This window comes from Asterias rubens, chromosome 11, assembly GCF_902459465.1.
Source record: "Asterias rubens chromosome 11, eAstRub1.3, whole genome shotgun sequence".
Classification (NCBI taxonomy): Eukaryota; Metazoa; Echinodermata; class Asteroidea; order Forcipulatida; family Asteriidae; genus Asterias; species Asterias rubens.
The window spans coordinates 12,189,785-12,215,837 of record NC_047072.1 but is presented as its reverse complement, the minus strand read 5'-3'; the positions used below and the strand labels follow the sequence as shown (position 1 = coordinate 12,215,837).

The window sequence follows — 26,053 nt, the reverse complement described above, 5'->3', positions numbered from 1 at the left end:
GGGTACTACTGGAGAGATGTTGATAGTATAAAACATTGTGATATTGAATGGCTCCCTCTGAAGTAACATCGTTTTCGAGAAAGACGTTATTTCTCACTAAAATATTTGAATTTGATTTAGAGACCTTATAATTTGATTTTGAGGTCTCGAATTCAAGCATCTGAAAGCACACAACTTTGTGTGACAAGGGTATTTTTTCTTCCATTATTATCTCACAACTTCAACGCCCAATTGAGTTCAAATTTTCACAGGTTTGTTATTAAAGTGAGAAGACTGGTCTATGACAATTACCGAGGGTGTCCAGTGTCTTTAAGGCACAGCAAGAATTTGTTTCCAATACCAGCAAGACTTGGAAGCGCTACTGCAAAAGTCTTGTTCCCAACGTACACAATAACAAATTATAGCTTAAATCTTCTTTTATATAAAGGAACCTGACCTTTTGGTAACGTTGATAGTAGAAGTAAATAAAGTCAAAGGTCCATAACTTCAAACCTTTGCATTAACCAACAAAAAAACTTACTTCCGTTCAAAGTTCAAAGGTTAAAGTTCAAATGTCACTCCTGGACAGCACTTCCTGTACATACGGACTACTCTTCTTTGCAACTTCTTCTTTTAATCGCTGCACTGCCTCATAAACATGCTCATCAGACATCGTTTCTGTGTCGAGTTGTTTCACTTTCTTCAAGAAATCGTCAATGATCATTTCTCCTTCCTAGAAAAAAACCAAAAACAAATTAGAAGATGATGTACAACTATTTTCTTTTCAAACCATTATAAACTATTCAGTATAATTAACCACTCAGTATACATGTACAGTGCTAACACACATCAGTGTATAATAAGGGTAAAACCAAAAAGAATATACTTTGTCCGCGATACAAATTTAACATCTATTACCTTACAAACTAAAACAGAAATCCAATAAAGGTATTTAATTGATAGTTTGAAATTTCATATCGGTCCTTAAAACCTGTGATTACCCAAGCTGTTTGCTGAAAGAGTGACCTTGTATGTTCCAAAGCATTCTCTGGCAGGCGAGATACTAAACTAATTGTATGAGAAATTTCACATTTTGGATCATAATATCCACATAATATTTAAGTGTACCATTAATAATAATAATATTAATACCAACACTTATATAGTGCCTTTTAAAAGTTAAATCATGTTGAGACGCTCTAAGGGCTCTGAACATGGCACTAGTAAAAAAAAACTAAGCGATTAAAATTCAATGGACAAATAAAAATAATAAGAAACAGAATCATAATAGGAGTAAAAAATCTTTAAAACATTCAACCTGTTAATAAAACATGTAACTCAAGAAATGGAATTCCATTGCAGCCAACAGCTAAACTGTGACTAGAAAGCCAAAAAAAAAAATCAACACTCCAAAATTGCAAGCAGCTACAAAAAGAAATTACACAAAAACAATACAAAAATCATAAAACAACAGCAGTCAATTGTAAACAGATTTCAATAGTCAAATTTAAAAGGTGATAAATGCAAGAAAAAGTACATTTTTTTACAATTTGTATTATTATATCCACATAAAAGTTATGTGAACCATTTCAGCCAACAGCTCAATTGCGGCGAGATAACATAAATCAAACTGAACACCCAACAATTGCAAACAGCTACAGAAAAAAAGAGACTACACAAAAAACCAATACGAAAACATTCAACAATAGTCAATTGTAAACAGATTTCAATAGTCAAAGTTATATGGTGATAACTGCAAGAAAAAGTACATACATTTTTACAATTTGTGTTATAATAGCCACATAAAAGTTAAGTGTACCATTTCATCCAACAGCTCAATTGTGTCGGATAACATTGAAGTTGAACACATTTAAAAGTTGCAAAAAGAGATACACAAAACCAGAACAAGTACATTAAACAATAAAAACATTAAATTGTTTAACCAATGCAGCCAACAGCTAAACTGTGTCAGATTACATAAAACAAATTGAACACCCCACAATTGCGAAAAGCTACAAAAAGTGATTACACAAAATCAATACAAAAACATTCAATAATAGCAGTCAATTGTAAACAGATTTCATAAATAAAATTTAAAAGGCAAAAGTTGCATGAAAAAGTACATTAATTTTAACACAGCCATTGCAAACAATTTTCTTGACTCTCTAAAAACAAAAAGGAGATAAGGTAATTAATCACAAACTTATTGTGACTGGGATATAGACCGTTATCATGGTGCAGCCATCTTGAATTTCTCCCATTGATATCAATTTTACTAAACAAGGCTGGAAGAACAAAATAGTCTGGTTCCAATTTGCAAAATGATTATTAGCGTTCATTGTTGTAATTCGATACGAGGAACAAGACCTGCATTTGTGCATTCTACGGAAAATGAAGTAGTTGGACAGATATGTGTTGAAGCACAAACCTGTTTTTCCAGTCTCCTCTTCTTGGCAGCCGGTGCATCTAGCCCCTCCATGCTCCCTCCTCCCGGGGCTCCAGTGCTTTGGTAGTCCTCTAGCTCTAATGCTTTCATCTTAGCGTAGTCTATCACCTTCTTGGGGAAGTGGACCAACTCAGCGACGTGGATCCCAAAACTCTGGTCACAAACACCTAGTCAGATTTGAGGGAGGAGGTTGAAAGAGATTTGATGATCAAGTTTTATTGTTTTTTTTCCATATATATAGTAATAATTTATTCATTTATTTTGCGCTAATTCCAATATAATTTTGTTCAAATGCGCTGTACGATAAAATATTAATAAAACATACCAGAAAATACACCATAAAAAAAATATAACCAAACGCGGCTGTTACAGATATTAAAATGAATAAAGGCAAGAGCAATAAATTTACTTTTAAATTAACAATTAAAATAACAATTAAAACTACCACAATCAATAGAAGATTAAAACCATTGTATACATTATAAAAAGACAACATATCTTGAAAACGGATCAGTAAAAGGCCAACTTGAAAAGATGAGTTTTTAAAAGAAATTTGAAGTGATCAATACTGTTAGCTCTCCTAATGTTTATTGGGAAGGCATTCCAGACGGTATGGACAGCATTAACAAAAGCATAATCCTGAAAATTAGTCACGCCTAATAATAATAATAATAATAATAATAATAATAATATAGAACACTTAGTATAGCGTCGGTAACCGCCTAAAGAAGGCGATCATGGCGTTTGGAGAGAGAAAGACAAATTAGGACTGAGGATTGTGTGAGTATGCTTGTTTGAACAGGTGAGATTTTAAGTTTGTTTTGAGTGTTGTGATGGATGGAGATGATTTGACTAGTGTCGAAGTCGCGACTATTTGAGGCACGCCTAGTAATCGAGTAGAAAATTTCACTCGTCGCCCAGGCTTACTACTCACCAGGTTTGACTCTGTAGAGAAGTGTGAGCTGCCCATCGGTGGTGAGCGCCGTCACATGTAGATTGTTAACGGTTTGGACCTCATCGGCTAGTGCAGTCAGCTCGTGAAAATGGGTAGCAAATAAACAGAATCCTGATATCTTGGTTGCTATGTGCCTGACGAGTGGAAAGAAAAAAAATATAGCTTTTGGTTTATTAATTGTTGTTATAATTTCTTAGTTTCTATTCCAATCCAAGATGGCTGATCAGTGAGAATAAACCATAGAAATAGAATCTGGAGAACGCCGAGTGTGTCATTGTGTGTGCGGTTTTGTTGTGAGAACATTTTTAAGGATATGCATACGACATTTTTTTTACGTGCGTATGGCAAATTATTTTGCCATACAGTAGACGTCACATTGACCACTGAAAACAGTAGAAACGGTTTATGTGTGGTGCCATCTTGCCATACACACGTGTCACATGATGCTGATTTTGCCATACACGCATGTCACGCAATGATCAGTTTACAATACACGCGTATCGCACGGTATCGATACGCCGCAACCACAGACGACACAGAGGGCGGCCGGGCAGCTCTTCTCCCGGTTCTATTTCTATGGAATAAACAAATCATGAACCGTACAAATCAGTCTGTCTAGTGTCCCAGTGGTGAGGCCTAAACACCACAGTTTATTTCAAAAGTGTAAAGGAATTCCCAAAAATTGTTGTTGAAGTGAGGAGGATTTCTTCATTGGTCTAGTTTTGTTAGTCAAATCAGATTACAAAGGGTTTCCATTTTGTCCCTACAAAAAGGTATAAAATACGCACTAACTGTACCTCATATGTACATATTCATAATTGAAGCTGAATTCTTATTGGTCCATTCATCATCACATGCCAGATGTTATATGCTATAAAAAAAAATACAGTTGTGTGTTGCGTGAAATCGCGGCTGATCTTTACATGATAGAATATCAAATAACAATAGAAAATTTGGTTTTTTTGTTTAAAATTATTTTTAAAAACACTAATGTCAGATCTTACTCTGAGATTGCCCAAGCGAGTCCGAAGCCATCATACGTCGACGTCCCTCTTCCCAGCTCGTCAATTATGATAAGAGAGTTTTCCGATGCAGACTACAAACAAACAAAAAGAATCTGAATTATTTATCAGATTTGATATTGGGATTGAAATATTTGGATTCGAACGACCTGCATGAGGGACCAAATTACGGCTTGGGACCTTCGAGCGTCAGCTTCGCAAATAGAAAAACTTCCTAACACCATCTGTTCAATGTCCAGTATCTAGATATATTCACTATCACTTCACTAAACAGTGTACTGATTTTCATTGTCCATATGCTCATACCGCACTAGCTCAAAACGGTGTCAAACGTGAAGGGCCTAAGCTGTGGAATTCATTAAATACCTCTCTAAAAAAAATACAGAGTTTATTCTTATTCAAGCGGAAATTAAAAACTAAATTATTCAGAAAGTATTTATAAGTAGACTAAAGTTTTTGCTTAGCAAAGAAGTTTGTCAAGCAGTATTTTCTGCTTAACAGCTTTATGAAATTGGGCCCACGTATTTAAACCTCTTTATGAGCGATGGTGGTTCTGAGAGTGGTTTAACAACATTTTTATCAGTATGCTCTGATCGTTGTCAGGAGAGTAGTTGGACAATCTCACTAACCCGGAGAATGGATGCGGTCTCCAGCATCTCAGACATGAATGTGGAGACGCCTTTAAGTTGACTGTCTCCTGCTCCTACTCTAGCTAGAATGGAATCTACGATGGAGATCTCGGCCGATCGACACGGGACGAAGCATCCAAGCTGAGCCATCAGGACAACAACACCGATCTGCAGGGAAGAAAAATCATAAGGTCGATGCCCAATTTTAAGAAGTTGTTATAAACCTCTTTGAAACTACTACTACTACTTAAGAAACACTTGCCTTGGATCGGACATGTTAGTCTTTGAAAAGCGTTTGTAACCGTTTGTTATAAAATGCATATGATTAGAAAGATATTTTAAAAGTAGGATATAATAATCCACACAAGTATCACTCGAAATTACCTCGTCGACAAACACGGTCGGCCATTTATGGGAGTTATTCTTTGCTTATAGTAAAGCAGAGCCATGAAATTGGGCGCTTTTCTTGGTTAATGGAATTTGACATGGTACAGCAGGTCGGAGGTCAGTGATCTTAGTGTCGAGCCATGGTGTGGACGGCCCCTGGCCTTCTGATATGAAGGCGAACCCTCTTTTAAAAATATTTAATCTTGAAAGTGTTACCTGTCTTATGAAAGTGGATTTTCCGCCCATATTCGGTCCAGTGATGATATAAAACATTTGTTTTTCCCTCTCAAAAGTCACGCCGTTTGGAATGAAGGCGACATCGTCCTGTACTTCCAGACATGGGTGTCTTGCCTCGACCAGCTTGATCCCACCCTGTCCCTTCTCTGACAGTGTAGGGCGGACGTAGGAGATAGGGGCATTGGAGGACACATGTGCAAAGCTAAAATGACAAGAAGAAAAACAAGACAGGATGTTTAATGTTGATTCCACCCTGTCCCTTCTCTGACAGTGTAGGGCGGATGTAGGAGATAGGGGCATTGGAGGATACATGTGCAAAGCTAAAATGACAAGAAGAAAAACAAGACAGGATGTTTAATGTTGATTCCACCCTGTCCCTTCTCTGACAGTGTAGGGCGGATGTAGGAGATAGGGGCATTGGAGGATACATGTGCAAAGCTAAAATGACAAGAAGAAAAACAAGACAGGATGTTTATTGTTGATTCCACCCTGTCCCTTCTCTGACAGTGCAGGGCGGACGTAGGAGATAGGGGCATTGGAGGACACATGTGCAAAGCTAAAATGATAATAAAAAATACAAGACAGGATGTTTAATGTTGATCCCATCTTGTCCCTTCTCTGACAGTGTAGGGCGGACGTAGGAGATAGGGGCATTGGAGGACACATGTGCAAAGCTAAAATGACAAGAAGAAAAACAAGACAGGATGTTTAATGTTGATCCCGTCCTGTCCCTTCTCTGACAGTGTAGGGCGGACGTAGGAGATAGGGGCAAAGCTAAAATGATAATAAAAAATACAAGACAGGATGTTTAATGTTGATTCCACCCTGTCCCTTCTCTGACAGTGTAGGGCGGACGTAGGAGATAGGGGCATTGCAGGACACATGTGCAAAGCTAAAATGATAATAAAAAATACAAGACAGGATGTTTAATGTTGATTCCACCCTGTCCCTTCTCTGACAGTGTAGGGCGGACGTAGGAGATAGGGGCATTGGAGGATACATGTGCAAAGCTAAAATGATAAGAAAAAAAACAAGACAGGATGTTTAATGTTGATTCCACCCTGTCCCTTCTCTGACAGTGTAGGGCGGACGTAGAAGATAGGGGCATTGGAGGACACATGTGCATAGCTAAAATGACAAAAAGAAAAACAAGATAGGATGTTTAATGTTGATTCCACCCTGTCCTTTCTCTGACAGTGTAGGGCGGACGTAGAAGATAGGGGCATTGGAGGACACATGTGCAAAGCTAAAATGACAAGAAGAAAAACAAGACAGGATGTTTAATGTTGATCCCACCCTGTCCCTTCTCTGACAGTGTAGGGCGGACGTAGGAGATAGGGGCATTGGAGGATACATGTGCAAAGCTAAAATGACAAGAAGAAAAACAAGACAGGATGTTTAATGTTGATTCCACCCTGTCCCTTCTCTGACAGTGTAGGGCGGACGTAGGAGATAGGGGCATTGGAGGACACATGTGCAAAGCTAAAATGATAAGAAAAAAAACCAAGACAGGATGTTTAAAGACCTGTTCATACTTCCTGCGATACAAACTTTGATGTCGAAAAATTGCAACAAATAATTCCCACCAGTTGACTTGTGCTCAAATCCTGAGAAACATTCGCTGTAAAAACAGCCTTGTGATGTCAAAACTCTTAACGCATTCGCATATGCAAGAAGTATGAACCGGGCCTTACACATCCAAAATTGAAGGCCCAACTGCAACTTCCAACATTCCACTACATAGCGATCACTACATAGCGACCACGCACCATATGGCATTTGATAGTAGTACAGTAGTATAGTCAGTACAAAGATAGTAAACATCGCGTATGTAAGTGAAAATTTGTACGCTTGTCTGAGATTCAGGTATTATAAGCTCAAATTTGTTAGCATTAGTGGAGCTTGCTTTTAACATCATCTTAATCTTCTTCTTGACCGGCGCCTGCGAATGTCTTTTCAGTAACAGGTTTCGGATATTAATTTTGTTTTTTTACCCATACACCGATGTGCGTTAGCACTGTATACTCAGTACTTTCTCGAGTCTTGTAAAAACATATCACAGGCTTAAAATTAATATTCTTTATCCCCGATGCAAATTTGACATTTATTATAAAGGTTTAGGATAATTAATACCTCACTAGTACGTCCAACTGTGCAATGATATCACTCAACAGCATCATGCGGTCAACATAACCAGCTGTATGAAAAACAAGACAAAACACACACATCATGGTGAAATTCTAATTTTTGGAGGTAAAGTAATGATGTTTAAATCTTGGGTGGATAATTGGAAGTGACTATTTTCAAGAGTTTGGCAATCACTGTTAAAACTAACGGCAATGAAAAACTTAAACACACTGGACACTATTGGTAATTGTCAAAGACTAGTCTTCACAGTTGGTGTATCTCAACATATGCATAAAATAACAAACCTGTGAAAATTTGAGCTCAATCGGTCGTCGAAGTTGCGAGATATTAATGAAAGAAAAACAGCCTTGTCGCACCATGGTCACACGAAGTTGTGTGCTTTCAGATGCTGGACTTCAAGACCTCAAATTCTAAATCAAATTCTGAAATCAAATTCGTGGAAAATTACTTCTTTCTCGAAAACAACGTCACTTCAGAGGGAGCTGTTTCTCACAATGTTTTATACTATCAACCTCTCCCCATTACTCGTAACCAAGAAAGGTTTTATGATAATAATTATTTTGAGTAATTACCAATAGTGTCCACTGCCTTTAAGGTGATCCCATGGCTGCCGCTTCCCAGGTTGTATTGTAACCCTGGGTGTTATCCCTGGCTACAGGACAGTTAATAATTGAGTGGTTTTACAAAAAAAAAGGGAGACATAAGGCTCGATAGCTCAGTTGGTAGAATGCTGGCACATTAATCCGAAGGTCGCTGGTTCAAATCCCGCTCCAGTAAATTTTTTGTTGTTCAACCCCAAATCACGAAATGGAAGTCAAACTCACCTGCAATACCAATGATCTCGGCAACGATGGCTTTCTGCATTTCATTATACTCTTCCTTGACCGACATGTGTTCTTCGTTCAGACTACGCAACGTGGACTGCGTGAAACGGACTCCGTTTTTGTTGGTGTCGATGGTGGCATACTTCTTGTTGTTTCGTAAAACTTTTTCTTCCTATTTTTAACATATTAAAAAAGATTTTGCTTTCTTTAAAAAAATATGTTTCAATTAAGATGTGCTTTATTTAGGGTTATTATAACCTACTTTCAGATTGCACTTATCGCTAGTGCACAGGGATGTGATTGCTTATCTTAAAAAAAGCCTGAAAATTTTAAACTGTCTGGAAATGTGAGTCCTATCATTGCGAGCGCAAGCTCGCCCCTTAGGGCGTGGGGTCCGGGGCCCGCGGACAAATTTTGAAGTCTACATTTCGGAATGCAAAACTCAACATGAATAATTAGTTAGCACAATCTACCCCCCGATTATCTCAACGGATTCACATGATTCACGTTGGTTGACTTTTTGAGTCGAAAAAGCCGGAAATCCGGCAAAAGCCGGAGAAATCACATCCCTGAGTGCAGCATTTTATACAGCAGTTTGGGTGCTACAATACAGGAGGGTTTTATCTCCTCTAGTTGGGACCCCCCACTTGTACTTTATTTTGTTACACGGAAATAGAATTGCCTGTTGCAAACTGCTTACCAACTCAAACGACATGTGGTATTATGCACAAAACAGTTAATAGCCTAACCTTTTGACCCTAGCAGAGTCAAAATGTCAGGCACCTTAACTTTTTTAATTTTTGTATTCATATAACTTTATTGAAATCAATATTCTTGTACTTTTGTTGTTGTACAAATGGAAATAAAACAAACAAACAAACACCCCCGACTAACAAACAATCAAACAAACAAACGAACCTTCCTCGTGACACGGAAGAAATATCCCAGCTGGTTATTGGACTCTAGTTTGATGGTCTTGTTGGCCTCCAGGCCGAGATCCCTCGCTGCCTTGCCTAGCTGAGCCTGGATGTTATTTTCTAGACCATCCATCTTCTCCCGTAAGTCTACTTTTGTAGTTATACAAATGGAAATAAAACAAACAAACAAACACCCCCGACTAACAAACGATCAAACAAACACCCCCGACTAACAAACGATCAAACAAACGAACGAACCTTCCTCGTGACACGGAAGAAATATCCCAGCTGGTTATTGGACTCTAGTTTGATGGTCTTGTTGGCCTCCAGGCCGAGATCCCTCGCTGCCTTGCCTAGCTGAGCCTGGATGTTATTTTCTAGACCATCCATCTTCTCCCGTAAGTCTGCAAGAACCAAAAATTGAAAGCTGCTGACAGGAGACGGAGTTAAAGGGTCTATGTAACTTTTGTAGGACAAAAAACACAATGTTATTTTACTCATTTCTCAAAAACTACAGCACCTCAGTAAGTAATACTTGAAGGGAAGCTTTCCACTATCATTATCTTCAAACCCTGTAAGTTTAATGTAAATCTATGAACATTTTGAAAAAGTACCCAAATCCTTTAAAGACACTAGACAGAAAAGAAGTGTGTATCCACGATTGTGGCTGTGCACTTTTGCATTCACTTGAAATCCTTTAAAGGCACTGGACACCTTAGGTAGTTGTCAAAGACCAGTCTTCTCACTTAGTGTATCAGAAACATATTACGCACAAAATAACAAACCTGTGAAAATTTGAACTCAATTGGTCGTTGAAGTTGCGAGATAATAATGTTAGTAAAAACACCCTGTCACACGAAGTTGTGTGCTTTCAGATGCTTGAATTCGGAACCTCAAAATCTACATATACATGTAAGGTCTTGAAATCAAATTCAAATATTTTAGTTGAAATACTTCTTTCTCGAAAACTGCGTTACTTCAGAGGGAGCCGTTTCTCACAATGTTTCATACCATCAACAGCTCTCCATTGCCTGTTACCAAGTAAGTTTTTATGCTAACAATTATTTTGAGAAATTACCAATAGTGTCCACTGCCTTTAACATTCATTATGCCGCAACATTTCATGGAGTGTCCTAAAAAGTGAATAGTTTCCCAATAGTTTGTACGCTCATGAAAAATATTGATAATTGTAAACAGCATCTAAAAGCACGATAAACAAATCTTTAAAATGAAAACAAAAAATAATCTTGATGGAGGAATACATTGAGGAATGCAAACTGACAACAAAGAACTCCAAACTTAAGAAGAAACTATCAATAAATAGACAACTTGCGGGTACAACCATGTGTAAATCTCTTAGGGTGAGTGTTGGCTCTGAAAAGAGCTGGTTTGGTCTAGACGTTTCGAACAGTATACTCTGCTCGTCTTCAGTCCAGCACCCAACCAGCTCTTTTCAGAGCCAACACTCACCCTAAGAGATTTACACATGGTTGTACCCGCAAGTTGTCTATTTATTGATAGTTTCTTCTTATCTCTCCACACCATGCAAAGCTTCAAACAATACTAACTCCACACTTACTAAGTAGTTCTTCATCAAAATCTGGTTTGTTTATCTTTATTATTATTATTATTATTTATTCGACCAATACAAGGAACAACAATCAAGTTACAATAGCACAAGACATAACATTAACAGAAAAAAAAAAAATTATAAAAAAAGCAAGAAATAAGGAAAATAAATACAGAATTAAATAAGAATAAATAAGGTTAAATTTAAATAAATTATTTGAAAAAGAAAACAAAAGCAAAAAATAAACACAATGAGAGTGTGGCTGAGGGCGGAGCATGCAGGAGGAAAACAGAACCAAATGGGAACGACGACCAGAAGGGATAAAAAACAAGGACAAATCATGCGGGTCAGGGGTAACAAAAGTAAACCAAATTACAGTTGCTCGGAAGCATGCTGCCCCACGCATGACCAACAAACACAATGAACTCAGAAACAACAATAGGGAAGGGAAAACAAACAGGGGATCGTTCACGACCTGCATCCAAACAAATCTGCTTGTTCCAACTAACATTTTCTTTCGTAAACTTGTAGGTGGAGGGATTGGAGGGGGGGTGTCCTAAAAATTGTATTGTTTGTACGCTTATGAAAATATGATAATTGTAAACAGCCTCTAACACGACTTGAGGCACTGCATGGTGAGGTATCAATATATATTTCATAACACCATGTGTATTTCTACTTGCCAGATAGAGTTAGTTTTTAGAATACTGTTTTGCTACATATTATTTTATAACACACCTCTTGCTTTTTCTGTATTCTGGTAGGCTGAAACACATTCACGTGGGATGAACTAATATAGGCTAGTGATCGCGCGCGAGTGTTTTGCGGGAATAGTACCAGAGCGGGCACTAGTCTTTGAAAATAGTGCCCTCGGTAACAGCGCCCTCTCTTGACTTGAACCGTGAACAACAATTACAAAACTCCTTTTTCTGTTCTTATTTGATATTTAAGATCGAGTTGTGTTATAAAACACATATTGACTGGCATAATTCGGTAACTAGCCTACGTCTATTCCCCCTCAGGCCTGTGAGTGACCAGAAGAGGGGCCTATTTCCCTCGGCCTTCGGCCTCGGGAAATAGGTCGCTCTTCTGGTCACTCAAAGTCCCTCGTGGGAATAGACGTATACTAGTTACCTCATTGTCAGTCAATATGTGTATACTACTGTAGAGCAGATTTTTTTCAAGGGACTTCTCAAGTTCTGAAAAGATCTGTCCTGCTTTTTTACTACACCTTGGCAGAAGGTAGAATATCGGTTGGGACTTATAGGATCGTTCTTAACTGCACTAGCGCATAGCGAGTTCTAATAAACAAATCTTTAACATGCAAAAAAAAATCATCTTTTTGGAGGGATAAATTGAGGTATGCAAAATGATGACAAAGAATTCTCACACTTACTCGTTAGTTCTTCATCAAAATTTGGTTTGATGAGAAACTCGTGATTCTTCACTTGGTCTAAATCAATGGTCGTCTCCACCATCTCTTGGTACTTGGCAAAATCCAGCAACAATTCCTACAAATAACGACAATAAATAACACTAATAATGGCTTCACTCAGTGACGATCAAGGTCCTGCCCAGGTCAAAATTCCAGTTGACCCTAGTTAACTGGTGTCACCTGGTTCAACTGGATAGTGACCAAACTCGTCCATTTTCCATATTAACCAACTGGTTTGGACTAGGTTTAACTGCGTTCAACTAGGTTGAAATCATAAACCAGTTGGTTTCTGTCCATTTTCCATATTAAACCAACTGGTTTTAACTGTGTTTAACTAGTTTATCAACTGGTTTTCAACTAGTGCCAGTCAAACCCAGTTTAACTAGGTTCAACTGGAATTTTGACCTGGGTGTACAATACAGTATTTCCTGCAAGATAAGAGACTACGTTTGAATTATGAGACCTACTCCATTTACAGAGCACCCTGTACTGTTTTACAGGGTGCTGTGGCACAATATGCTGCCAATCCAGCCAGGGATAAGTGCACTGGGGTTCGCCCCGGTGTTCCTGGCTGTGGCTACTGTATGAGCTGTAGCACCTTGTAAACCCTTTTAGGGTGCTAATAAATAGTTGGGTCTCAGAATTCATCACTGCAATAACCTATCTTTCTGAAAGTTTGTATATACTCAGCGCCCTTGAGTACCTTGTTTGGTGGATACGTGTGCTATATAAAACTTAGATATTATTTTATGATTATTATTATTATTATTACCATGATGGGATTACTGAAAACCTCCTTCAATAAATCAATGCCTGGCCTCTCTAGAGTCTCAAGTAAGACAGGCATGAACTCAACGACCTGAAAGATGCGATAGCAGTCCTCCAATGTGGCCTTCTTGCGCTGGATCCTCTTGGCGAGACGCTGGAGGTCGGGGATTCGTTTCAGCTGCTCCTCCTGTAAAGTCTGGCGGAGTTCGACGTCGTTCACGAAAGCCTCAACGATGTCAAGACGCTCCTCTTCGGGCACAATAAAAGGAATGGTAACCATCAGAAACAAAATTGACAGACCAATGGGAGACTTTTGGACGGTCCTTTTTCACAGCTCTTGCCAGTAGTGCGCAGGCTCAGACCTACGCGCACAATACTGAGCATGTGCGCGCATGCTCAGAGCCGCAAAAAAAGGATCGCTAAGCGGCTGCCGCCAGCTTCTCAAAAGTATCCTATTGTTCTCACCTATACACTAAGATGTATGAACAAAGAGACGTTCCAACAGCTTTAATCCACATACTGTATTTACAGAGCTGCGGACAGCAACTTCAAATATTTAACGGTTATCCTCCAAGTAAATCCAAGTGACACTCAACCAGTATTCCCTGCTTACCTGTGAAATAACTACAAGGAGTACAATACTCTATGTTTAAAATGTGCGCGGGTGCTAAATGGTTAAAACACTTGCTGGTTTTGTCGAATGGTCAAATCTTTATTTAAAAGTTTTGTCATCAAAGAGTTTTCAACAAAAAAGGGAAACAAATTAACATACCAATTTTGTTTTTGTCCACCAACGGCTGTTTGATCCACTGGGCAAGTAACCTTTGACCTTGAGGGGTTTTGCATTTATTAAGGAGTCCAAGAAGACATGCATTCTTATTACCGCCTGCAATTACAAACAAAAACAACAACACAAATGAAACAACAAAGGGTCAAAAGAATACAATAACAAAAATATTTTTCCAAATTTGTTTTAAAAGTATTCTAAACCTTGGATTACTAAAAAAAGCAAAACGAGCCGATTTTATATATAATACATTTATAACAGGCAAGATATATGGTCCATGGAAAAAAAGCAGGACAATTCTATTGAGTACAAAGGCTGACCTACATGTACACATGGTGTAGGCTTTAGAAGACCTTCAAGGCTATTACATCACAAATAATAAAAAATCAAAACAAAGTAGGAAGATATCTTGCCCAATTTCATAGAGCTGCTAAGCACAAAAATACGCTAAGCATAAAATTTCTTCCTTGATAAAAACAGGATTACCAACCAAACTTCCACGTGATTTTCAGGATAGGCAAACAACAGCTGAATATCAGTAACAAGCAATATGCAACAAATGGAAATTTGGTTGGTAATCCTGTTTTTATCAAGGAAGAAATTTCATGCTAAGCAAATTTGTGTGCTTAGCAGCTCTATGAAATTGGGCCCTGTCCATGAGTGATGCTCATGGCGCTTAAAAGAAACATGCGATATTAAAGATTATAACACACCTCTTGGTTGTTCTGTATTCTGGTTGGCTGAAACACGGTCACGTGGGGTTAACTAATACATGTATACATGTAGTCTAGTGATCGCACGCGCATGTTTTGCAGGAACTTGTTCCTGAGCGTGAACTAGTCTTTTAAATTTTTGCCTGGTTACAGCGCCCTCTCTTGACGTGAACCGTGAACAGCAACTAAACAACTGAATCAGGGGAAATTAAATGCATTCCCTTCTTTTCCTAGTTTCTTTTCTCAATTCATATTCAAGACCGAGGTGTGTTATTAAACACATATTGATTGGCATAATTCGGTAACAGCGCACGTCTATTCCCACTCGGGCCTGTGAGTGACCAGAAGAGGGACCTATTCAGGGGTACGTTTTGGCGGCTGTAACCAATAATTGTTTCTGACGTCATAACCAAAATGGTAACCGAGCTCAAAACTTGGTTATCGTTCAGTCTGAACAGCAGAACCAACGACCAACAACCGAAACAGTTTTTGGTTACCGCCGCCAAAATGCACCCCTGGTCACTCCTCATTTCCCCTGGGAAATAGACGTGCACTATTTACCTCATCGCCAGTCAATTTGTGTATAATATTATTACCATTATGTAAGCACAATAAATGGTACAAGTTTGAAGTACTGACCGTCCTGTGGTGATGGCAGGAGACTCAGCGCTCTCACTGCAGAGGAATCCAGTCTCATGTACTGCGTCAGATCAAACGATTTAAGACGAAACTGTCTGAAGTTACTCTCATCTCCAAGTAACTGAAAACAAAAAGTAAAAAATAATGAGCATTGTTTTTTGAGAAAGAGGTATTTTCTCACTCAAATAATATAAGACTTCTTTAGGCATCTGATGAAAGCACACCAATTTGTGCAACACAGGTTTTTTTCTTCTTTCATTACCTCCTGCAACTTCGTTGACCCATTGAACCAAAATTATCACAGGTTTAATATTCTATGCATATGTGGTGAGAATATTGGTCTTTGACAATTACTAAATGTGTCAAGTGCCTTCAAGTCTAATAATAATATTAAATAACCATATCTATAACACGCCTTTTGCCAAAGGAGACAAAGTACCAGGTATTTTTACTGCAAGGTGAGTCACTGAGTGGGACAAAGTTTGAATTATGGACCAAATCCTTAGCACCATGTAATGGTTTACAAGGTGCTGTGGTGCAATATGCTGCCAATCCAGCCAGGAACACCGGGGTGAACCCCTTCTCTTTTCGATAAGTGCACTGGGTTCTTTTACATACGTTTACACAACACATGGGACCAAAAGCTTTATGTCCCATCCGAAGGACAAAGCAAGTGTCTTGCTCAAGGACACCAAGTGTCACGGCTGGGGATTCAAAAGCACTGATCAGAAACACCAGAGTTTGAATTCGGTGCTCTTAACTGCTCGGCCACGACACTTCCACAAGTCTCACCTCAAGATATTTGATCAACGCAGCCAGCGATCCCACGGCAGTTGTCTTCTCCATCTCCCCCAGGGTGGCAGCATTCCGTTGCTCCTCGCTGGCTCCCTTCAGAAGACGGTTCAGATCCTGCTCAACGTCCTTGGTGCCAAAGTCCGCCCTCGCTCGCTCGGTGACCAGGAGTCCACTGCGTTCTAACACGCCTTTAAGTTTGGCCGAGTCCACAGCGCCCTCGCCTGATTGCGATTGTATCAGGCACTCTTTTGGACCCAGCTGCACCAGTAGGGCCTATATCAAAATAAAAGATGTGTGTCCGTGAAAGAGTTTTCAATAGAATTTTACTTTTAAAAAGTCAGAGTCAACCATTCATTGTTGGATTTTTGGTGTTCAGGGTACAGCTTAAAGGCACTGTACACCTTTGGTAATTGTCAAAGACCAGTGTCCTCACTTGGTGTATCTCATCATAAGCATAAAACAACAAACCTGTGAAAATTTGGGCTCAATTGCTCATCGAAGTTGCGAGAAAATGATGAAAGAAAAAACACCCTTGATGGACGAATTTGTGTGCTTTCAGATAGGAATAAAAGACTTCTAGCTCGAAGTCTTTTATTATTTTAGTGAGAAATTATCTCTTTTTCAAAAACTACAATACTTCAGAGCGAGCCGTTTCCCACAATGTTGCATACTATCAACAGCTCTCCAATGCTCGTTACCAATTCAGTTTTTAAATTAATATTTGTTTGGAGTAATTACCAAATGTGTACTTCCCCTTTAAGAGGTGCAAATTTAGCTTGTATTCTATAACTAACAATGAATAACAATAATCTAAGCATTTGTAGCGTTCTTACACAGAAAAGGTACCACAACGCTTTACAACAATAATTATTAAAGCAATCAACAAACTAACATAAAGGAGTGAAAATGAAATAAACAACCTAGTAAGCAAAATAAGTCTGGAAAAGAGTTTTAAGCAATGTTTTGAAGCATGGCCACAGAGGCCATGTTGCCCCTGGTCGTGGCATTGGTGCCCCTTCAAAAGTTTCCCACTGACTTTAAGATTTTCCAATGGAAGTGCCCTTTGCAAAATGAAAATGGCCTTGCCCTCTCAAAGATGAAATTCCAGGCCTGAAATTGGGTACAAAACTCACCTCCAAGTTGGAGAAATGCTCACTATCAGTAAACTGACACACGGCTAGTTCCCTCAGAGTAGCGTCAGCATAGCCAACTCCGACAGTCAGCTGCCCCCCTGAGCCCTCGCTAACGTACTTAACAGCAATCACACTGGCTGACGTTGACATGTCGTTGTTACCGAAGAGGATCTCTTCAAATTGGGTGAGGTTACCAGGAGAAGCCTATAAAGTGACAGAGAAATGTTAATGGAATGTCATGGCCGACGGCCGACTGGATAAAAGCACCTAACTCAAACTCTGGTGATTCTGATCCTTGGAGGGTGGGTTCGAGTCCCAGACTAGGCAATTTTGTCCCTGAGCAAGAAGAGGAGAGGATATCTTCAAATTGGGTGAGGTTACCAGGAGACGCCTATTTACAACGACAGAGAAACACATGTTCATGTCGTGTCCTGGCTGAGTGGATAAGAGCAGCGGACTCAAGCTCTGGCGTTTCTGATCAGTAGAGTGTGGGTTTGAGTTCTAGTCTGCGGTCCAGTGTAAAAGTTGAGCCGCAAGCCCAATTTCATAGAGCTGCTTAAGCTCAAAAAGTGGCTTTAAGCACATCAAAGTAATATGCTTTCCAGAATCAGGTTACCAGCCAAAATACTATGTCATATGAAAAATTTGTTACTGGTATCCTGCTCATTTCTGCTAAGCTGTAAACTTTTTAGGGAATATTTTCTGCTTTTAAGTTTAAAGCAGCTCTATGAAATTTGAGCCCTTGGAGGGAGCCCTTCTTACCTTGTAAGCCACCTGCCAGTCGTTGCCTTTCCCCGTTGCCATGTTCTTATACATCTCGACACGATACTGTCGTATGAGTAGAAGATCTCGCACCATGCTCTCAAAGTTCATCTTACTCAGGTTGACATATGGCACCTTTTTCTCTCCTAACAAAAAGACAATCAAAACCAGACAATGATCTAGGCCCAACTTCAGCACAAAAAACTTACTAAGCACAGAAAGCACATGCTTAGTAGAAACAGGGTACCAGCCAACATGCCATACAGTTTACACCATTGCAGTTGGTTCACTAAGGTTGGGTTTGTCGTTTGCTTCAAAACAAAGAAAGCAGTGTTTTCCAAAGAAATTAAAATGGCATTCCAAAAATATGCCAACATCCAAAACATCCAACGATAATTATTTTATGTAAATGAAAAGACCAAAATATCCCCATAAGAAACTGTACGCAGCCAATTCTCTCAGAATGATGTCGTAATTTTTTTTTCAAATTTTGCACTGGACGGGTATCAAATGCAATGGATTTTTAAAACAGTTGATAAAAATCAGACAGTGAAATCTCCAAGAAAAAAACAATATTTAATTGTTTTCTTCCATTGAGCTGTTTACAAATTGTGCCTGTAGACTGGTAGAAAGTTCAAGGGTGAATTCACAAAGGGTTAAGGCTCATCTTAATCTTCAGTCCTAATTTGTCTTTCTCTCCTCAAGCGCCATGAGTGCCTTTTTTAAGCGGATACCAGCGCTCTACTAAGTGTTCTTTATTATTATTATTATTATTATTATTATTATTATTATTATTATTATTATTATTATTATTATTATTATTATTATTATTTATGCCCGGATTACAACAGTTCTTAGGATATTTACCTGATCCTGTGTACTTGACTACACCGAGTGTCTTGAAACATTCTTTTGCTGCAAACATTGCATCTTCACCATGGACAGTGTAATATTCCTGAAACAGCAGAATGGTAAATGAATACGACATCAATACAAAAGGCCTGGGCGACAAGTGAAATTTACTACTCCAATATTTGGCAGTTACGAACTTGAATACAGCCGTATCAAAAGACGAAAGTTTTGAGTTCTTGTTTGCTTTGAGTCTGTACTGCATCTTATCAGATCCGTTTCATACCTTGTTGTGTACCCTATTCCACAATGGGTCCAATACTTCTTTCCTGAAAGGGCAACTTGGGGCTCAAGGCTTGTTCTCCTTTGCAAAGGACACCTCTATTGGAACAGTTTGAGGGGCACAAAGGCAATGATACAGGGGCATGGAGGCAACTGCATCTGTGGCACGTCCACAGAAAATTGAAAGGACAGACTCAAACCCTCCCTAAGAAATCTGAAACTTACTGTACGGTCAAAAACTCGGAAGGTTGTTGCCGGTTTCTGTATGAAAGAGAGAAAGAAATTAATATCTGGATTAACAAGTTTTCATTCTGAAGACGGGTCAATAAAAGGTACATTTAATTAAGTTTTAAGTGCCAAATAATGGCTCGTATGCACGACAGAGCATCTAGGACAAAAAAAACATCCGGGGCCCTTAAGCGGGCCCCTGACCCCACGCCGTATTGGCTTCATACCGCGCTCGCGATTCTCTGGAAAATCCAGCACCCCTTGATAAAAATGTGCTCTCGCGGACCTGAACATACTTGTTGCCCGATCTGTCAATCAGTTGAGGAACAGCTTTCCAAATAAATAGCGCAACGCGAGCGGTTGATCGCCCATATTGACCAATCAACCCTACTTCAAGAACTATGAGGTTTGTTCCTCTATCGTCGTAAATCATTCCCAACCAAAATACAGTCAAATATTTTCAATTGAACAAGCACTAACTATCCAAACATTACCACACATGTAATAATGAAGAAAGATTTATCGCAATTGTCGTATTTATGGGCAAGTATACTAAACTTCGATACCCAACACTCAACAGAATTGAAGGTTAACTTTATGGAAAAGTTTCTGTATCATCACGCCACCACTTTTTCATTCGATATGAAATAATTAAATTAAAATAAAATAGTATACACATAATGAATGTTTATGAGTGCAATGGTGCGAATATGTTCATGAGTTGAAAGAGGGAATGTTCTATTCAACGAGGCGGAGCCGAGTTGAATGGAACATTCCAGCTTTCAACGAATGAACATATTCGCACCATTGCACTAATGAAAAACATTCATTATTTGTTTTATATAACATCCAAGTAGATCTTTGTCATTTTGATTGAAAGATACAACTTTCAAAACAATCAATTTCAACTGTAGAAGCCGAATGCTAGTAATTTTACTATGCCTTCTTGCAGTAACACCTGCTGCGTTACCAAAGACACGCGCACGCAGTGATGTTTTTACTCAGCTTTTTCGTTCCATCCGAAAAGTACCATTGCACGCTGCCAGCGTGCAATGGTACTTTTCGGATGGAACGAAAAAGCACGGTGAGTGACTCAGCGTGCAATGGTACTTTTATTTGCTATCACGTGACGGACAATCCTCCAATCAAATGGCAAGGATCTGCTTGGGTGTTATATAATATCTATTATTAACCTCAAAAATGAGATGTCCCTTTTTATAAAAAAAAATGAGTGAAAAAGTGGTGGCGTGAAACGGAAAGTTATCCCATAGTTAATTTAAAGCCCTGCATAACAGCCTTTTAAGGTGTGCTGATAGAGGGGGCGAATGCCTGAGCTTATTTATAACTTATAATTATTAAGAATAATAATGCTGGCGAGTGAGTGACACTTTGATTTGATTTTTTGTTAATAATACACTGTACTGACTGTCGTCGTCACACTCGCACTGTTTTGAACTCTTGTTTACTGTCACTAGTCTACTCACCACGGGCATTGATCTCAGACACTTTAAAAATCCATCCTCAGGAGCGTTGTCTGCAAAGGCATCATTGGACTTGAGTGCCATCTTGAGTTTTAGAGACTGAAGTTCACTTTGGAGTTGGATTTCTCTAAAACGCAAAAGGTAAACACGTGAAAAATGGCGCGCCAGCAGAAGTTTATCAACTTCCGACAATGGAGGGCGCTCACTTGAATGACTGTGTCAGGGGCATTTTGAGGCTTTGCGCAAATCGCTTTTTGCGCCCGTTTGTTGTGGCACTGCTGTTTGAGCCCTATCTGGAAACTGGGCGCTCAATCAGCAGTATTGTGCTAAAGTGGGGGTGCCACAGGGGGTGGGTTTTGGGGGGCGGGGAGGTTTTTATTGGGGGAGGGGGCATACATAGCCTGTATTAGGGGGACACCATCCTCTACTGTCATTTTGTGGCCGTCAAATAGCGATCCTGATTTTTCTGCACACTGTTAACAAGCCCTATATCATATTTTGTCAACATCATTATTCGGGTGCCAGTCGACAGAAGTCATACAATCGTTTACCTGTAGCCATGGTAGCCATGAATTTTTTTTACCAATGTTTACGATCAAAAATCTTCCTCCATAATCAAACCTGGGAAAAAGAAGTAATCAAACCTGGGAAAAAGAAGCGGCAGCTAGGGGGTCACCACAAGGGGATAATTATCATAATCTAACACTCGACCTCATGGTACGATAAAAACCAATTAAGGGGTTAAGCATAATTAAGCAAGAATTAAAAACACAACCAACGATATTATAGATTATTAACTATAATATGACTTTAATATTTGACATTGCAATAACAGAAGACAATCACATGCTGTAAGCGAAATCATGCAAACACACATAAGCCTATATCCTAAGTTACCCTGAAGATTGTGTAGTTAAGTCTGCCTGTTAAAAGAACACGTTGCCTTGGATCGAAAGAGTTGGTATATAAAAAGCAATGTAACCGTTTGTTATAAAATGCATATGGTTAGAAAGATGTTTTAAAAGTAGAATACAATGATCAACACAAATTTGCCTCGAAATTGCGTGATAACAAACGGTTACAAACGCTTTTTCAAAGACCAACTCGACCGATCCGAGGCAACGTGTACCTTTTAACAGTCGTGTCAAGTTGGCTTTGATACATTCGTTATCACACAAGCACTCACGAAATAATGGAAAAATGTAGTGCCTCTAGTTCAATATCAAACTCGGCCCTTGGCCTAGTTGGATATAGGATGCTTTATTTTTTCGTACTCCACTGGTTGTTTGATAACTAATACCAAGACTTTACAAGACTCACTACCAAGACAAGATTATGGTTTTTGAAAGGGCTTCAACCACTTCAGCCCCAAGTCAGCTGCTGACACCCTAAAATGTTTTACATTTGTTTTATTTTGACAAGAACTATGGAATTTGAGATGAAATGACACTATAGCTCCACGTTTCCAACTGCAACAAACAGGAAAGCTCTATGAAAGCAATATACTATATATACAACATCATTTCGTCTTGCAACTCACACCTGTTAAACTCAATGTCATTCCTTTTTTTCCAAACAGTGGACCTAATTGACTTTATCCTGCTCATAAGTGTGACTTATTGCACTGCATTACAGGAAAGCTCCATTAGAGAAAGAGGCTAATATACAACATCCTTTTCGTCTAGCAACTCACACCTGTTATCTCCTTGAATTTCTTTATTTCCCCCAAACAGTTGACTTAATTTGACCATGAACAAACAACCTAGAGCTACTGACTCCCCCTCAGGCAGATTAACTGCTCTAGTCTATTTAGTTCAATGACCAAAGTAATTCAATGTTCAAACACCCAATGTGGCCAAACTGAAATTCTTTAATGAAGCTTTCCCACAATGGTATCAACATCCTACTTGCAAAAGGAATTCCTAAGGATAATATATTAATGGTATATTAATTCATGGTATATATTTAAGTGTCACCAGTATTTCATTGACATGATTATTTAGAAGAAATAAACAGAATTTTTAGCAACTTTGAATGATTGTCATCATATGTCACTAATGTTGGCTACAACTATATAACCGACACTAGAATATCACTAAAAATTAGGTAACTACTTAAATTTGTACTCAAACATCTTTTTTTTTGTATAGTCCATCCTCACCTGACGAAAATAAACCCAGAAAAAAGAATTGCCTGAGAAACTTATAGCTCAGCTATGTGAATACCTCACTCAAGCGCCTTGGTATACAAATACTTTTAGATTTAAATAACTACTGTCAAATAAGGTATCTGAAAACCAAAGAAATCACTGTTGCTTATTTGGATTGTCGCAACCAAAATCAGCAAGCTATGAACTTGTACACTTTTCAGGACAAAAGGTACAAGTGTTTTTTTCATTGTTTTAACTTATGAGATTTTTCCACAGATAGGTGGTAAAGTCATTTGTTTGAAACCTATGCCTTCTCTTAAAAATAAAAAAACCGCTATAATTATTGTTTAAGAATGCTTACATGCAACCACTACCGCAATACATGCTATCAAATTTTACTTCAGACGATACTAATTTATGGCATGCCACACATACAAAGTGAAATTTTTGTATGACTTTCATATTAACAAAAGCAAAAAAAATTGTTTCATTGATAGATATAATTAATTTGTGAAGAGTCGGTTTGGGGGCAAATGTTTGCAGAACAGACTGTGCAAGTCTTGCACATATTCAAACATTGTGGTCGGGTAAAGTGTTTTCCTTCGTGCCTTCAAGCAATTTGTGTGGTCCCAAAAATGGTCATACATGAATAACCCATCGAGAGCAGATTCGAGGTTGCCTATGCTTCAATGATGGAATACATCAACTAGAACATCATAACACCTTGAAATTAAACCCCATCGGCTTCAAAACATTGTCATCCACTGAAGTGAAACAGTCCCTAGTTAGGTCTATACCATTTTTCTTGAAAACATTAACCAAGGAACAGTCACAAAGATGTTCTATACCAAAACAAATCACAGTATTCCTTTTCAATGTGACACCTTGCATGAAGTGAAAAAATCACAAGCAAATTACTTGGGTGGGATTCGACCCCACGACCCTTGCAATTCATAGAGCAGTGTCTTACCAACTAGACCACTAAGATTGCCCAGTAGCTAGAGGCAGTTCGAATCCTATATTTTAGCAGAATTGAGCAACATTTCTAAAACCATTTCACAAAATGGATTGCCCTTTTTGCAATCCCATTAGTTGACTATCCATTTTATAGCTTTGTTGCGATCATACAAAGCCTGTCGGTCATACAAAGCAAGCAGTCTCAAAATTTAACAGCCTCCAAACACAAAGGGTATTTATACAACTGTTGCTCTCCGTGCGTGGGCTACAATTTTAAGTAATGAATGGGGCTGCTCATCCAACCAAAATAATAATAATAATAATAATAATAATAATAATAATAATAATAATAATAATAATAATAATAATAATAATAATAATAATAATAATAAACATTTATATAGCACCAAATCCATTAAAAATGCTCCCAGGCGCTTTACAACAACAAAACATTTTAACCACAAAAACTAAATAATTAAAAGATCCAAAAAATCTAAAATAATAACACATACAGCATTTTTAAAGGCAAAGTATACCTTTGTCTTTTTGGAACTGTAAGATTGCTTCACACCTATATAAATGTATAATAGATGTTAAAGGCAGTGGACACTATTGGTAACTACTCAAAATAATTATTAGCATAAAACCTTACTTGGTACCGAGTATTGGGGAGAGGTTGATGGTATTAAGCATTGTGAGAAACGGCTCCCTCAAGAATTTGATTTCGAGACCTCAGATTTAGAACTTGAGGTCTCGAAATCAAGCATCTGAAAGCATACAACTCTGTGCGACAAGGTATTTTTTCTCTTTCATTAAACACTCGCAACTCCGATGACCGATTGAGCTTAAATTAGAAAATTTTAGCCCCATGTGGCGCCATGGCTTTCAGCCAAGAATGATGTGATGCTTCATTAACCATGAAGGAGTATTAATAATTTTCACTGATGCATGGTGTCTGTTGACAATCTGTATGAAATTCTCAGTTTCCAACCAACCATGATCAAAAAAGTGCATCTGGCTAGTCTAACCTTCCAGTTCAATTACTGCTTTTTTCGTTTTGTTGTACAAAAAATCATAATAAAATAATAAATAATGTGCCGAACATAGGGCCCGGAATTTCATCTCTGAGAAGGCAAGGCCATTTTCATTTTGCAAATGGCACTTCCATTGGAAAATCTTAAAGTCAATGGGAAACTTTTGAAAGGCCAAGACCAGGGGCACCAAGGCCAAGACCAGAGGCACCAAAGCCAAGACCGCAGGGGCACCAAGGCCATGACCACCGGGAACCAAAGCCAAGCACGGGGGCACCAAGGCCAAGACCAGGGGCACCAAAGCCAAGACCAGGGGCACCAAAGCCAAGACCAGGGGCACCAAAGCCAAGACCAGGGGCACCAAAGCCAAGACCAGGGGCACCAAAGCCAAGACCAGGGGCAACGAAGGTCATGGCCTCAATGGCCTGCAGGTAATTCCAGGCCTGATAATGGCCTGCATTTCTCGCAAACTGAACAAGAATGTTTACTTCATTTGCTCTGGTTATGAAGCCAAGGACTTTCAGAAAATCGATCACTTAACTCGCCAAGAACCCAATGGAGAATAGACAAGGAAGGAAGTTTCAGTTTTAGTTGTGGGAGGAAAAACCCAAGAGATTTATTCCAGGGAAAACCCTTGCCGTCAGGTAGGGACTGAAAACCCAATCCACAAAGTGTCCCCGGCATGATTCAAACCTAGGGGGGTCCTAGCGGTGGAAGGCGAGGAAAGACACCACTATACGCCTCTCTTAACATTTATGCATGAGGTACGTCACAATGCAAACTCAAAATGAGGCGATGGGCGCAGCCACTGCAAGTGATGGGGGATGTGCGCCCATAGCCTCATTTAGGGGTAAGACTGATGACGCCATGCATTAAGAGAGGCGTATGCCAACCCGACCACCCTACACTTTACTATAAAACTACTACGTA

At 38.9% G+C, this 26,053-nt stretch overlaps 1 protein-coding gene across 1 annotated transcript; it reads right to left on the bottom strand.

The window, feature by feature from the left end:
- Positions 1-242: 242 nt before the first annotated feature.
- LOC117297038 (DNA mismatch repair protein Msh2-like) lies at positions 243-21,170 on the bottom strand. Its single transcript, XM_033780161.1, has 19 exons — positions 20,990-21,170; positions 19,503-19,538; positions 19,014-19,101; positions 18,147-18,292; positions 17,385-17,588; positions 16,249-16,524; positions 15,457-15,577; positions 14,090-14,203; positions 13,322-13,566; positions 12,511-12,625; positions 9,803-9,948; positions 8,628-8,799; positions 7,789-7,852; positions 5,635-5,857; positions 5,032-5,199; positions 4,385-4,476; positions 3,360-3,514; positions 2,408-2,592; positions 243-712 (listed from the first exon to the last, which is right to left on the bottom strand). The coding sequence occupies exons 1-19, from the start codon at positions 21,068-21,070 to the stop codon at positions 548-550; spliced, it is 2,796 nt and encodes a 931-aa protein (XP_033636052.1). The 5' UTR covers positions 21,071-21,170; the 3' UTR covers positions 243-547.
- Positions 21,171-26,053: the final 4,883 nt, after the last annotated feature.

Coding starts and splice junctions, on each gene's coding strand:
- LOC117297038 (XM_033780161.1), bottom strand. CDS start 21,070: ATGGCACTCAAGTCCAATGATGCCTTTGCAGACAACGCTCCTGAGGAT. Junction 12,626..13,321: donor TTTTCAGTAATCCCATCATG/GTAATAATAATA, acceptor CGTTATTTGTAG/GAATTGTTGCTGGATTTTGC. Junction 2,593..3,359: donor TCTCTACAGAGTCAAACCTG/GTGAGTAGTAAG, acceptor AAATCTGACTAG/GTGTTTGTGACCAGAGTTTT.